The sequence below is a fragment of the Balaenoptera acutorostrata genome, chromosome 9 (genome assembly GCF_949987535.1).
Source record: "Balaenoptera acutorostrata chromosome 9, mBalAcu1.1, whole genome shotgun sequence".
Lineage (NCBI taxonomy): Eukaryota > Metazoa > Chordata > Mammalia > Artiodactyla > Balaenopteridae > Balaenoptera > Balaenoptera acutorostrata.
This window is the reverse complement of record NC_080072.1, coordinates 26504010-26516336: the sequence shown is the minus strand read 5'-3', so window position 1 is coordinate 26516336 and position 12327 is coordinate 26504010. Positions and strand designations below refer to the sequence as shown.

Here is a 12327-nt window from a genome sequence, read left to right as displayed (position 1 = left end):
GCTCAGTAATTGTGGCTCACGGGCCTAGTTGCTCCGCGGCATGTGGGATCTTCCCAGACCAGGGCTCGAACCCGTGTCCCCTGCATTGGCAGGCAGATTCTCAACCACTGCGCCACCAGGGAGCCCCTGTCCTTCACTTTATATTTTTTACCTTGGGTCTACACTGTTTAAGTTCATCATGCGTTTCATATATTTTAGATACTATAGATATAACATGTAGGTATAGCTATATGGATGCCACATCCCTAATATATATATTTTAAATTTATTTATTTACTTATTTTTGGTTGTGTTGGGTCTTCGTTTCTGTGCGAGGGCCCTCTCCAGTTGCGGTGAGCGGGGGCCACTCTTCATCGCGGTGTGCGGGCCTCTCACTATCGCGGCCTCTCTTATTGCGGAGCACAGGCTCCAGACGCGCAGGCTCAGCAGCTGTGACGCACGGGCCCAGTTGCTCCACGGCATGTGGGATCTTCCCAGACCAGGGCTCGAACCCGCGTCCCCTGCATTGGCAGGCAGACTCTCAACCACTGCACCACCAAGGAAGCCCCCACATCCCTAATATTGTGCCATGTTTAAGTACAGAAGACTTAGACAAGCTTTTACTTAACAAATTTGAGTGTAGGTTGTTGTATTTACTAAACAAGCATTTAACATTATTTGGCAATCTGAAAAGCTACTTATTCATCCCCTCTGGATGAAAACTGCTATTTTAGAATCAAACGCATTCCAGCAAAATTCTCCTCTGTTGTACTAGAACAGTCTTTAAACGTTTTGTGTCATGCTTTCCAGGTATCAAGCAAATGTAATCAAAGATAAAAATTTTAGCTAACCTAATAAGCATATAGAAAAGTGGGATCTGAACCTACTTTTGAATTTGATTTAAAAAAAAGATTATAGGAGAATTCTTCTTGTCTTACGGCATTGATTACGAGGAGAATTTAAGGGCAATCTGTTTTGTTTGGGATTTAAGAATTTGCTCTGTGATTTCATCCTTATCAAAGTGAGGATGCTTTTTTCTCTGATGAGATTCTCTATTGCTGCAATATATCTACACAGCCTGGGTGTGCTTATATTCCATTCCTTGGAGCATTTGCTGATCAAGACATGCTTTTTGGAAAGGGTTAGAAGGTCAGTTAAAGAAAATAACTCACAGATCTTTGTAGATCTAATTCACATGTAGCTCTTTTTTTTCTTTTTCTTTTTTTTTAACTTTTTTTTGGCCATGCGCTGCAGCACGTGGGATCTTAGTTCCCTGACCAGGGATCGAACACTCACCCCCTGCATTGGAAGCGCAGAGTCTTAATCACTGGACCGCCAGGGAAGTCCCTCACATGTAGCTCTTTAGGTGGAGCTCAGAGGTTAGAACCTCCTGCCAGTAGGATAAGCACCTCTGTGAAGAAAATAAACACAATAAAATTCTCCTTAGAATTATCACTTACAAATATTTGTGCAATAAAAAGTGTAAGGTTATTTTTCAGTAGGAAAAAAAAACAATTGTTTTTTAAATTCTTTTTTTAAATGGCTGATCACACAAGGTCACTTTTATCCAAAAACTGATTATGTTTAAATGATCTGCCAGCCCATATTGAAAGTAAGTGCTACAATAGACTGGAATTATGAAGTAGTGAATTTATTCTAGTAACTCAGCTTACTAATCTTAGGAGATATCCCTAAAATCTTGTTAGTTAAAGTTCTTAGTTGGTGTAATACTACTTTACTCTCTTAAAGTTTAGTACCATAAGACTTAATATTTGCAAGGTGCTCTTGCAATGTATGACACGGACATATTAATATTAACAGGATTAACGTGGGTAGTAATCCTGCTTTCTAATTTTCCTAGGGGGTAAGCAAAATGGAACATGTTTGTCCTGGAGTTCCAGTAGCTCTCCACTAGAAATACTAGTAGATTAAACCACAATGATAAATGCTTAGTTGTGTCAACATATTAGGCAGAAAAGTTTGTTGTTTGCTTTTCCTTTAGAGGTTGAAATGAGTGTGTCATCCTGAATTTTATTGAATCATGTAAACCATCATGGCCATTGAAGTTGAAGTTGTGATACATTCCTCCTTTGGTGACATGTATAAGATCCTATCATAGTTTTAAAGAAGAGAATACCAAGCATAGCTAAAAGTTTGTATGAAAAGATGAACATTTACCTGCTAGAGGATAAGGATGTTGAGCCAGATTCACCTTTCCGTGTCTTACCAGTGGCAGAACTTTCTAAAAGGAAAGTAAAGCTATAATAGCAAACTTTAAAAGGAATGGGAAGTTTCAAAAACAAATCATTCAACTTTGTGCATTTTAAAATGGTAGAAAGAGTAGCTTTATAATAATTTTTGGAATGATGTACCACAAGGTAGATAGACAGTATCTCACTTTCCAAGTAGATTGCTTTCTAATATGAAAATTTTATGCAGGGGATTTTTTCATAATCTTAATAAGAATTTTAACAATTCATAAATCTAAGAGTTTTATAAGGTAACTCAGAGAAAAGTTTTTTCTTTTATTTGAGAACTGTTCTTTTATATTTCACAGGTATTCCTGCAACACATGGTAAACCCACTAGTTATTCAATAAGGGTAGATAATACAGTACCCCTTGTAACACAGGCCCCAGCCATGCAGCCACTACAGATCCGACCAGGAGTTCTTTCTCAGGTTGGTAATAATTCATTATTTTTACATATATGCTGTCCTCCTTTTACTCAGGTAGAGGCACTAATCCATTTGTAATATATCAGCTGGTGCTGTTGGAAACAGTGAAAATGACCTAGATGGGGATTCGATCCTTGTAGATTATTGACTTTAACTTTTATAATTATTAGAAGATTGTTACTTTTTTTTTTTAATTATTGAATTTTTAAATTTTTTTAAATTTAAAAATTTTTTAAACATCTTTATTGGAGTATAATTGCTTTACAGTGGTGTGTTAGTTTCTGCTTTATAACAAAGTGAATAAGTTATACATATACATATGTCCCCATATTTCTTCCCTCTTGCATCTCCCTCCCTCCCACCCTCCCTATCCCACCCCTCTAGGTGGTCACAAAGCACCGAGCTGATCTCCCTGTGCTATGCGGCTGCTTCCCACTAGCTATCTATTTTACATTTGGTAGTATATATATATCCATGCCACTCTCTCACTTTGTCCCAGCTTACTCTTCCCCCTCCCCGTATTGTCAAGTTGATTCTCTAGTAGGTCTGTGTCTTTATTCCCGTCTAGAAGATTGTTACTTTGAGTTAACTTGTATCATACTAGTTTTTCTTTTGTTTTTGGTTTTGTTTTTTGCTGCAACAGACATGGTCTGGTAGAACACAGCAGATGCTGGTACCTGCCTGGCAACAGATAACACCCATGGCTCCTGCTACTACTACATTAGCTTCTGAGGGTATGGCTGGTTCACAAAGGCTCGGAGACTGGGGGTAAGTTAAAAACAAGGGTACTTCTTTGTAAATAGTTTGCAAAATAGATATGGTAAAGTAGGGATTCAATTTTTCTAAATTTTCTCCCTAGGAAAATGATTTCACACAGCAATCATTACAGCTCAGTGATGCCGCAACCTCTTCTAACCAATCAGATCACCTTATCAGCCCCTCAGCCAATTAGTGTGGGCATCGCACATGTTGTGTGGCCTCAGCCTGCCACCACCAAGAAAAATAAACTGTGCCAGAACAGGTTGGTATTGATATTTTAACTTTCCTCTGCATTTTGAAAATTAATCATTAAAATAAATTTTGCATGTACACCAAAGGGTCACTCTTGTTGTATTCAAAATGACCTCTTTGATAGCTTTGTTACAAACACTAAGCCAGCTCCCTTCTCAATTTCTCAGAGGTATTTTGGTAAAACTAATGGAATGGGAGCCAGGAAGAGAGGAAATAAATGCTTTCAGTTGGTAAGATTGTCTTTATTGCCCTTTTGATTTATTATCTACCTATAATTTTAGACAATTTTAGATACTCAGATATCACATTTACCAAAAAAAAAAAAGACCATTTGAATATATGTAAATGCAATCTACACTCATATTTCTAGAGGTATTTTATATATCACAGACTCACGATCTGTATGTTAGTGTGTTATAATCTTAACAAGTGAAGGTTTGCATTGTTAATTATAACAAGCTGTCTTAGAAAAATGTCACGTATATATTTTGATTATAGAAATGACACCTTGTTCCTTTGATTGCAGGAGTAATTCATTGCAGAATACCAACATCCCACAATCAGCATTTATTTCTCCAAAGATAGTAAATGGGAAAGATGTCGAGGAAGCAAGTTGCATAGAAACACAGGACAATCATAACTCAGAAGGAGAGGCAAGAAATTGTTGTGAAACTTCTATCAGGCAGGACTCTGATTCATCAGTCTCAGATAAACAGCGGCAAACCATCATCATCGCTGACTCCCCGAGTCCTGCGGTGAGTGTGATCACCATTAGCAGTGACACTGATGAGGAAGAGACGTCGCAGAGACATTCGCTCAGAGAGTAAGTGCCAGAAGCAGTTTCCTGTGGTTTCCCTGCACCCTTAAGTAATGATGATGGCACCCTCTGCTGCAGTGGAAAAGAAGAAGCTTTGTGATTTATTACTTGTCTGTTCATGTCCTTCAGAGTAAACTTCCTGAATAGTGTTTAGCCATGATTACTATAGCATTTTTCCTGTATTATGAGCTTTAGATTTTTGTCCATGTAGGTCACTCTTAACTGTTTCATATCCTTAATCAAATAATGTAAATTTTGGCTACTTGGGGGGTATGTTCTCATTTTTGACCCAGTTTTCCCTTCCCTCTTTACTTAGATGCAAAGGTAATCTGGATTGTGAAGCTTGCCAGAGCACTTTGAATATTGATCGGATTTGTTCATTAAGTAGTCCTGATAGTACTCTGAGCACCAGCTCCTCAGGGCAGTCCAGCCCATCCCCTTGCAAGAGACCGAACAGGTAAAGGAATTTCAATAGCAGTACATTATAAATATTAAGTCCACTAAAAAGCCTATGTTTCTTTTGTTGTTGTTTAAATTAGTAAGTACCTGCCAGTTTACCACAGTGACTTCCCTCTTGATCATAATTTTTGAACTAGATCATCTTTTTATAAATTCAGGTTTTAAGTAGTAATTTTCTTTACTATTACAGAACAGATCTAAATGAAAAATTGAGGTTCTAATAAATGATTTTTGAAGAATCATTTGTTTTTGAAAGGGTGAAAAAGCCACGTTATCAACTCCAGCTCCACAGATTACTATTGTAATTTAAATTTGGAATAAGAACATATACTTCAGCAAAATAAAAAGGAATATTTTGCATAATAAAGTAATGACCCACTGTCAGTAGAGTATTTGCTGATTTTTTTTCTCTCATAGTGATTGATTTGCATGGTTTCATGTGTATTTCCTTCCTACCCTTCCCTTTGGCCAGGGACATGCGTTGCCACTAAAGTAGTGAGCTTCTCCTAACCTGCATGATGTACTAACGCATTGGGAGATGAGCCATAAAAATTTCAGTGAAATACATTTGATTTTAGCTTTTAGAAATTCTTTTTTTTAGTGGAAACAAAATTTGAAAAATTTCAGCTTTAATTTTGTTCGTTTTCTCTTTTTTCCTTAGTCAGGAAATATGGTTTTGAATAGTTTGGTTATAACTAAGCTCTGTGGAAGCATAAAGAAGTATTAACACATCTTCTTCTTATAACTTGTTTATAATGTGGTTTTGAAGTTGATATTATACATACATATATGTAAATACACACATACATGTAAGATGTGTATATATATAAATAAGATACAAAGATAAAAATATATAATTAAAATACACATATAAAAAGAGATGCTTCAAATTGTTAAGTATGAAGTGAGTAGTAAAACAGAATATAAATGCTGTAAAAATCCCAAGGAGTTGGGGGGTGGTGGGCAGGGCCCAAGGGTCAGGGCGAAAAGAGAAGTAGGACTCCGGCTAGACCTTCAGAGAGGTGGGAAAGACCTTTCAGGTAACTGGTTAGTTAAAAGGACCCAAATTATCACTAAAGGCATGTATATAACATTAGAATTTAATCTGAAATATGCAAGTTGCATGCTTATATGTTTGTACATTTTGTTTCAGTTATCCAGAACAGTACTTCTTTTGCAGTGTCTTGATGAAATCTTCTGTAATTTATAAATGGGATTTTATGAACTGCTACTAAGGATCAAGTAGGAAGGGAAAGGAGGGAAAAATACGTGCCAAGAGGGTGTTCCTAGACAGACAGAATTAGGGTTAGCAGTCTGAAAAGAGAATTAATGTGAGAGTCTAGGAAATCTATGAAAAATGTTTTTTTGATAAGAAGTTGTAATTAGGTATGAAATAGTTGAATAAGATTCTTGTCAATTTGCTGGGAGTCTGGAAATTATTTAACTTTAGATTTAATGTTGAAAAACATTGTTCATAAAAATACTTTCTTGTTGTAGTATGTCAGATGAAGAACAGGAAAGTAGTTGTGATACTGTGGATGGCTCTCCAACATCAGACTCTTCAGGACATGACAGTCCGTTTGCAGAGAGCAGTTTTGTGGCGGATACTCATCAAAACGCAGAACTGGTAACCTCTGCTGACACAGAAACCAAACCAGCTGTTTGTACTGTTGTGGTGCCACCAATGGGACTAGAAAATGGATTAAATGCCGATGAGCATATGGCAAACACAGGTAAACTGAGTCCTCTCTGTTTCCCTGATTGTCCCTTAAAAGGTCTTAATTTAGGAACATTAGAGCCAAAAGTCATCTCTGAATTTCCAACCAGACCCTGCCAAATCTATTGTACAAAGGAGACATCTTCTAATGTCACCCAGTCCTTGGAAACCATGAGATCTTTTCTTTTTATTTAATTTTAAGGTTCTCAAATCACTATTGTGTAAAATATCTAAAGACCTTTCTAATTTTTATATAAGAAGGAAAAAGCAGCTACTCTCTGATATTTTGTTGTTGCCAGATTCTGTATGCCAGCCATTAATAAAAGGACGATCTGCTCCTGGAAGATTAAACCAGCCTTCCGCAGTAGGTAATCGTCAGCAAAAATTGACATCAGCATTCCAGCAGCAGCATTTGAATTTCAGTCAGGTATGTTTGTGAATTTATGAGTCTTTGGGATTCAAATTCAGCAGTTTTCTAACTGGGGGGAAAAAGATTCTCACACTGTATAAAATCTTAATAAATTTTTCCCTTTTCATTATCCCAAGTGACTTAAAAAGTAATTGGCTTAATAATAGGATAATTATCAGATTATCCATGGAACTTGAATTTTTCAGAAAGATTAGGTTCTTAGGTTCTCTTAAAGTTTTTTAGTGTGTTTGTTGTCTTAGACCCTTTAAATCAGAATGCACACCAATGCATTGATGGTTACATTTCTTGTGTGTTAGTTGTGGTGATGGTGAGAGATGCCTTATTGAGTACTTGCCATCTGGTCAGCACTGTGCTTGGCAGTTGTGTTTCACTTGGGGGAAAGAAAAGACCATAGGTATTGGAGTCAGACCTGCGTTCACATCCTGGTTTTGCCAAATGCTATGTATAGTACCTTGGCCAGGTCTCTTCAACAAGTCTGGACCACAGTTAATGGGAATGATAGCTATATAACTATAATTAGAATTAAATACCATCTCGTATGTAAAGTGTTAGTCTTACATATAATAGGTGCTCCACAAATGGTAGCTATCAGTAGTGGTAGGAATAGTGACACTACTAGCAGGGGTAGTGGCAGTGTTAATATTATAATAATATGCAGTAATGCATATTAAAATGCTAATACTAATATATATATAAAATTGATCGATATTTTTCTCCACTCTATTTATACTTACTATAAGCTAAGATCTGAGAGATCCTCTGTGGGTTATCAGTCACAGAGTATCTTGTAATTTCCCTTTCTTTTTGACTTATAAAATATGTAATTAATCTTTTTGTTTTGTTTTTGGATAGGTTCAGCACTTTGGATCTGGGCATCAAGAGTGGAATGGAAACTTTGGACATCGAAGACAGCAAGCTTATATCCCTACTAGTGTTACCAGTAATCCATTCACTCTTTCTCATGGAAGTCCTAATCACACAGCTGTGCACGCCCATCTGGCTGGAAATACGCACCTCGGAGGACAGCCTACTCTACTTCCATACCCATCATCAGCTACCCTCAGCAGTGCTGCACCAGTGGCCCACCTCTTAGCCTCTCCATGTACCTCAAGACCTATGTTACAGCATCCAACTTATAATATCTCCCATCCCAGTGGCATAGTTCACCAAGTCCCAGTGGGCATAAATCCCCGTCTGTTACCATCCCCAACCATTCATCAGACTCAGTACAAACCAATCTTCCCACCACATTCTTACATTGCAGCATCACCTGCATATACTGGATTTCCACTGAGTCCAACCAAACTCAGCCAGTATCCATATATGTGAAAATTCAAAAGAGTATATTGAGGAAGCTCAATGATATAAACATTTGATTAAAAATAAAACATGGTATTTAATAAATATTAGCCATGGCACAAGAAAATTATTTTTGAATCATGTAGACTTGGGTGCAATTTAAACAACTTTGAGCTTTAAAAAAAACTCACTTTTAATGTGTTTTGCACATTTGGTATAACTTGTCTTTGGTCATGTTATCTTCTTATGTAGTAACTCTAGGCAGGTGACTTATGGGAGCAGAAGTCCAGTTTTGCTCCCGCTATTTTTTATAAAATTGCCTTCTAACTAGTGCAAGACACGTCTATATTTGGGAAGCCATTCTGTGTACAGATTTAGAGCAACAGATGCACATATGTCAGAATTACAGCATACAAGTGAATTGTATTATCTGTGTCTTAGTGTATAAATGTTGGGTCACTTACCTAAGAAATTGAGCTATTGTTCTTTACATTTGCATGTGTCTTTGCATGGGCACAATGTTGCCTAGACTTTGCTCTTAAATGTTGTTCTAATAATCTCAGCTGCATTGTAAACCGTTCCCACACATAGTGCCTTAAATATTTGAGGTTGTTAATGTTATTACTATATATAAATGTTGAGGACTGCAGCACTTAAAGTTCAGACTTTTTAGTTTCCTTTGATGGAGTAATGTTCATTTTTGGTTTTGTGTGGTATGATTTCAGGTTGTTGCTGTTTTTTCCTTACTAAGAGGGCAGCGTGTTTGCTATAGCTGAATTCTGCTGTCTGATTTTTCAGAATGATCTAGCTTCAAGAAAAGCAAGCAGGTAGTAGTGCTTAAGAAAAATTGATTCAGTATCTAATGGATAGTTGATACCTGTCACAACACAGCATTTTATATACTGTTAAGTGAAACTGCAATACAATCTAAGTTTATTTTGGGAGTGTTTGCTGTATAATTGGATTTAATAAAATGTTTAGAGATGCAGTAGGCATGACTTTGAGTAGATAATGAAAGAAAATGCAAAATGCTCATTGATTCATGATGTGGTTTCATCCTAGCTTGGGCAAACCATGCAGTATTTAATAAATAGTAGCAGAATATTTACTATTGAAGCTTGAAAAGATGTGAGTTCTTTGTGTGCAATTTTTCATTTATGCATGTGAGAGGGTTTGTTTTGTTTTTAAGTATTTTTACATTGTAGTACTTGTTTTGCTTGTTGGTGGTGTTTGCTTATTTAATACATTCCGTCAGGGACAGAAATTACATGCTTGTTTTCCTAGGAAGTGCGTCTTGGGTTTTTCCCTCCTTTTTTTTCTTTCTTTCTTTTTTTTTTTTGGGTGGTGGTGGTGGTGATGTTTAAATGAAGTTGCTTTTACAGCACCAAAGACTTAATCATCCATTTCCTATATAAAAGGTAGCTACTTTTTGCATAGACCTCAAGTATATTGTAGTGTAGAGGTGGAATTTAAAGGAAGGTATTAAGCAGGCTGTGTTTTAGCTTATGGGCAAATAATAAATTGTATCATTTATCTTGAATGTATCATAGATAAGCTGCTATATAACGATTGCCACTTCAGATAGCTGTGAAATTAGGTGATTAACTAGTTGTTATTTAGCCTTCTAATTTCTGTATAAGTCTAATTACATGAAATAGAAGTTGGGGTTTTGATTTTTTACTTTGCTTTTCTGTTTGGAGTGTCATTGTAACTACTGTATTGTAAATGATGGAAAAAAATTGCATATGTTATTTTGGGGTGTGTTATTTGCATCAGTATTTTATCTCTAATTAATGTTTGTGCTCATCACTGCATATAAAAAAAACTGGGATGTATCAATGTAACTTAATTTTTAATTTTCGTACTGGCATTGTAGACACTTGAGAAAGCTGTATCTTGCAGGCTTGACTTAACTTTTTTTCCTTAAAAATCTGGAATATAATCTTATAGCATTTACTGGAATAAACAGTACAAAGCATTTGAGTGTAAAACTCCAGCTGTTTTGGATTTACAGCATTTCTTTGATAAATGAATTGCATACCACTAGTACAGATCTAGTACAGCGTTGACAATAAGCTAATAATGGATAAACTTTTCTTTACTCCATTAATACAAGCAGTGTTTTATTTAATAATCATCAATGAAATAAATGTGCCTGAAATTAATTTTAAAAATTACAGTATTAGATCATAAGATAAAAACCAGCAGTACATTTTTAGTCACACTGAAAATGAAGGACTTAATTTTCCCCACAAGTTTCAGTGTTTTTAGTGATCAATTCTATGCATTTTATATAAATAGAAATATATATATATATATTACACATAAAAAGGAGTAGCCTAAGATTAATTTAAAAGATTATTTACAGATGGCAAATTTATGGAGTCACTATTTAAGTAAACTTGCTGCCCTCCACAGCCTTCTAATTTTATTTATCTGGTCCAGCAGTTTACTGGTATCTGCTCACTTGTTGGAGAAGAATCATTGCTGGCAGCGGATGTTCAGAAACACCAAGTGCAAAGGATTGATTGATGTTTGTACCAGGTACAAAACTGGCGCAGTTTTCTTTCTGTTCAGGGCCATGTTCACTACCCTGAAACATCGTATTTCCTGTATTTCTGTTCCAAGACTGAGATGTCTTGTTAAATTGATGGTGAATGATAAACTTCAGTGTTTTCGTAATATAATAGTCCTGTTTGATAAAGGCGTACCCAAGTTAAGTACACTGCTCTTAACTGATTCTAATCACATGCTTTTTATGTGTTTAAGAAGATAAAAAAAGATCCAAGATCCTGCTAAAGTCAAAATTTAGCATACTGACAAAAGAATTTGTACTCTCTTTAAAACCATTTTTACCAGTTTTCTTTGGTTTTACTGCTTTCTTAAATAAAACACTGCATGACTTCCAAGTTGCGTATTTGCATACTACTTTAATTTACAAATTATTTTTTAATCAAATATCGTGATTTTTCGTTTCTTTTCCTTCAGGGTGTTTAAATATGTTACTGTAGTAGCAAAACTTTTTCATTTTAAAAATCTCTACTACTAATTTTAAAGTTGGTTTGTGTTAAGTAAAAGTTAAATCATACACTGCAAGGTGTAGGAAGATTTGTTTTAAAGAACCCAATGATATAGATTTGATTACTAAGTTTGAACTGTTAACTGTTTAACAGTTTTAGACTTGTGGCTTTCTTTCTTTGGTTTGTTTTTGCTTTTACTTCTATGCTACACTAGGTTGCCATGTAGCAATTGCACTGTGCAATATTACAATAAGGACTGGGAAAATTTTTATGGATGTAATGTCTATTACGGTTTGCGATAGTATTTCTCTCTAGTTCTCAGTGATTTAAATGTGACCAAGCCTTCTGTACTTTGTCACAAAAAGCGGGTTTTCCAGGTGACTATTTTGGTGAGTGTCAAAATAAGAATTTATGGTGTATTACTGTCGATTCACTTTGAATTAAAATATATATATTGCAGCAAACAGCTTGTTGACTTTTTTTCCACCCCAGTACTACTTACAGGGTAGGGAAGGAAACGGTTAGGAGCATTGAGTTACCTAACTTAACATCGTCGCATTTAATTCTCAAAACCACCTGTGAGATATAATACTATCTTCATTGTGTAAATGAAGAAATAGGCTCAAAATATCTAGGTAAGTTGCCCAAACTCCCAGCACTAATGAGACATGAACCAGGCTGTCTAACCAAACCAGTCTACTTTCCAGCAGTTCTTTTTTAAACTGAAGTCTAAGGTAGTGTGCTACAGTACTGTAACCACAGGATAACCAGGGCCTGCTTCCCTTGAATATTGTTTTCTTGAATATTTTTTGAGGTAAATATTTCTGTTCAATATGCATAGATGAAGAATAGGGAATTCACAAGTATTTTTAAGATATAAAACATAAGGCTTCAAAAGCATGTGGTTCCAGTAGGCCAA

At 35.8% G+C, this 12327-nt stretch overlaps 1 protein-coding gene across 4 annotated transcripts in view; it reads left to right on the top strand.

The window, feature by feature from the left end:
- Positions 1-11596, top strand: part of HIPK3 (homeodomain interacting protein kinase 3) — a 95737-nt gene extending 84141 nt beyond the window's left edge. For 3 of the 4 annotated variants that reach the window (XM_057552510.1, XM_057552508.1, XM_007181043.2), the window contains 9 exons: positions 2537-2658; positions 3299-3423; positions 3515-3676; positions 3834-3896; positions 4193-4489; positions 4800-4940; positions 6440-6675; positions 6959-7086; positions 7942-11596. In XM_057552510.1, the coding sequence (XP_057408493.1) occupies positions 2537-2658; positions 3299-3423; positions 3515-3676; positions 3834-3896; positions 4193-4489; positions 4800-4940; positions 6440-6675; positions 6959-7086; positions 7942-8418 (1751 nt within the window). In that variant the 3' untranslated portion in view covers positions 8419-11596. The remainder of the gene's footprint in view (positions 1-2536; positions 2659-3298; positions 3424-3514; positions 3677-3833; positions 3897-4192; positions 4490-4799; positions 4941-6439; positions 6676-6958; positions 7087-7941) is intronic. The other variant, XM_057552509.1, reaches the window with a different exon arrangement.
- Positions 11597-12327: the final 731 nt, after the last annotated feature.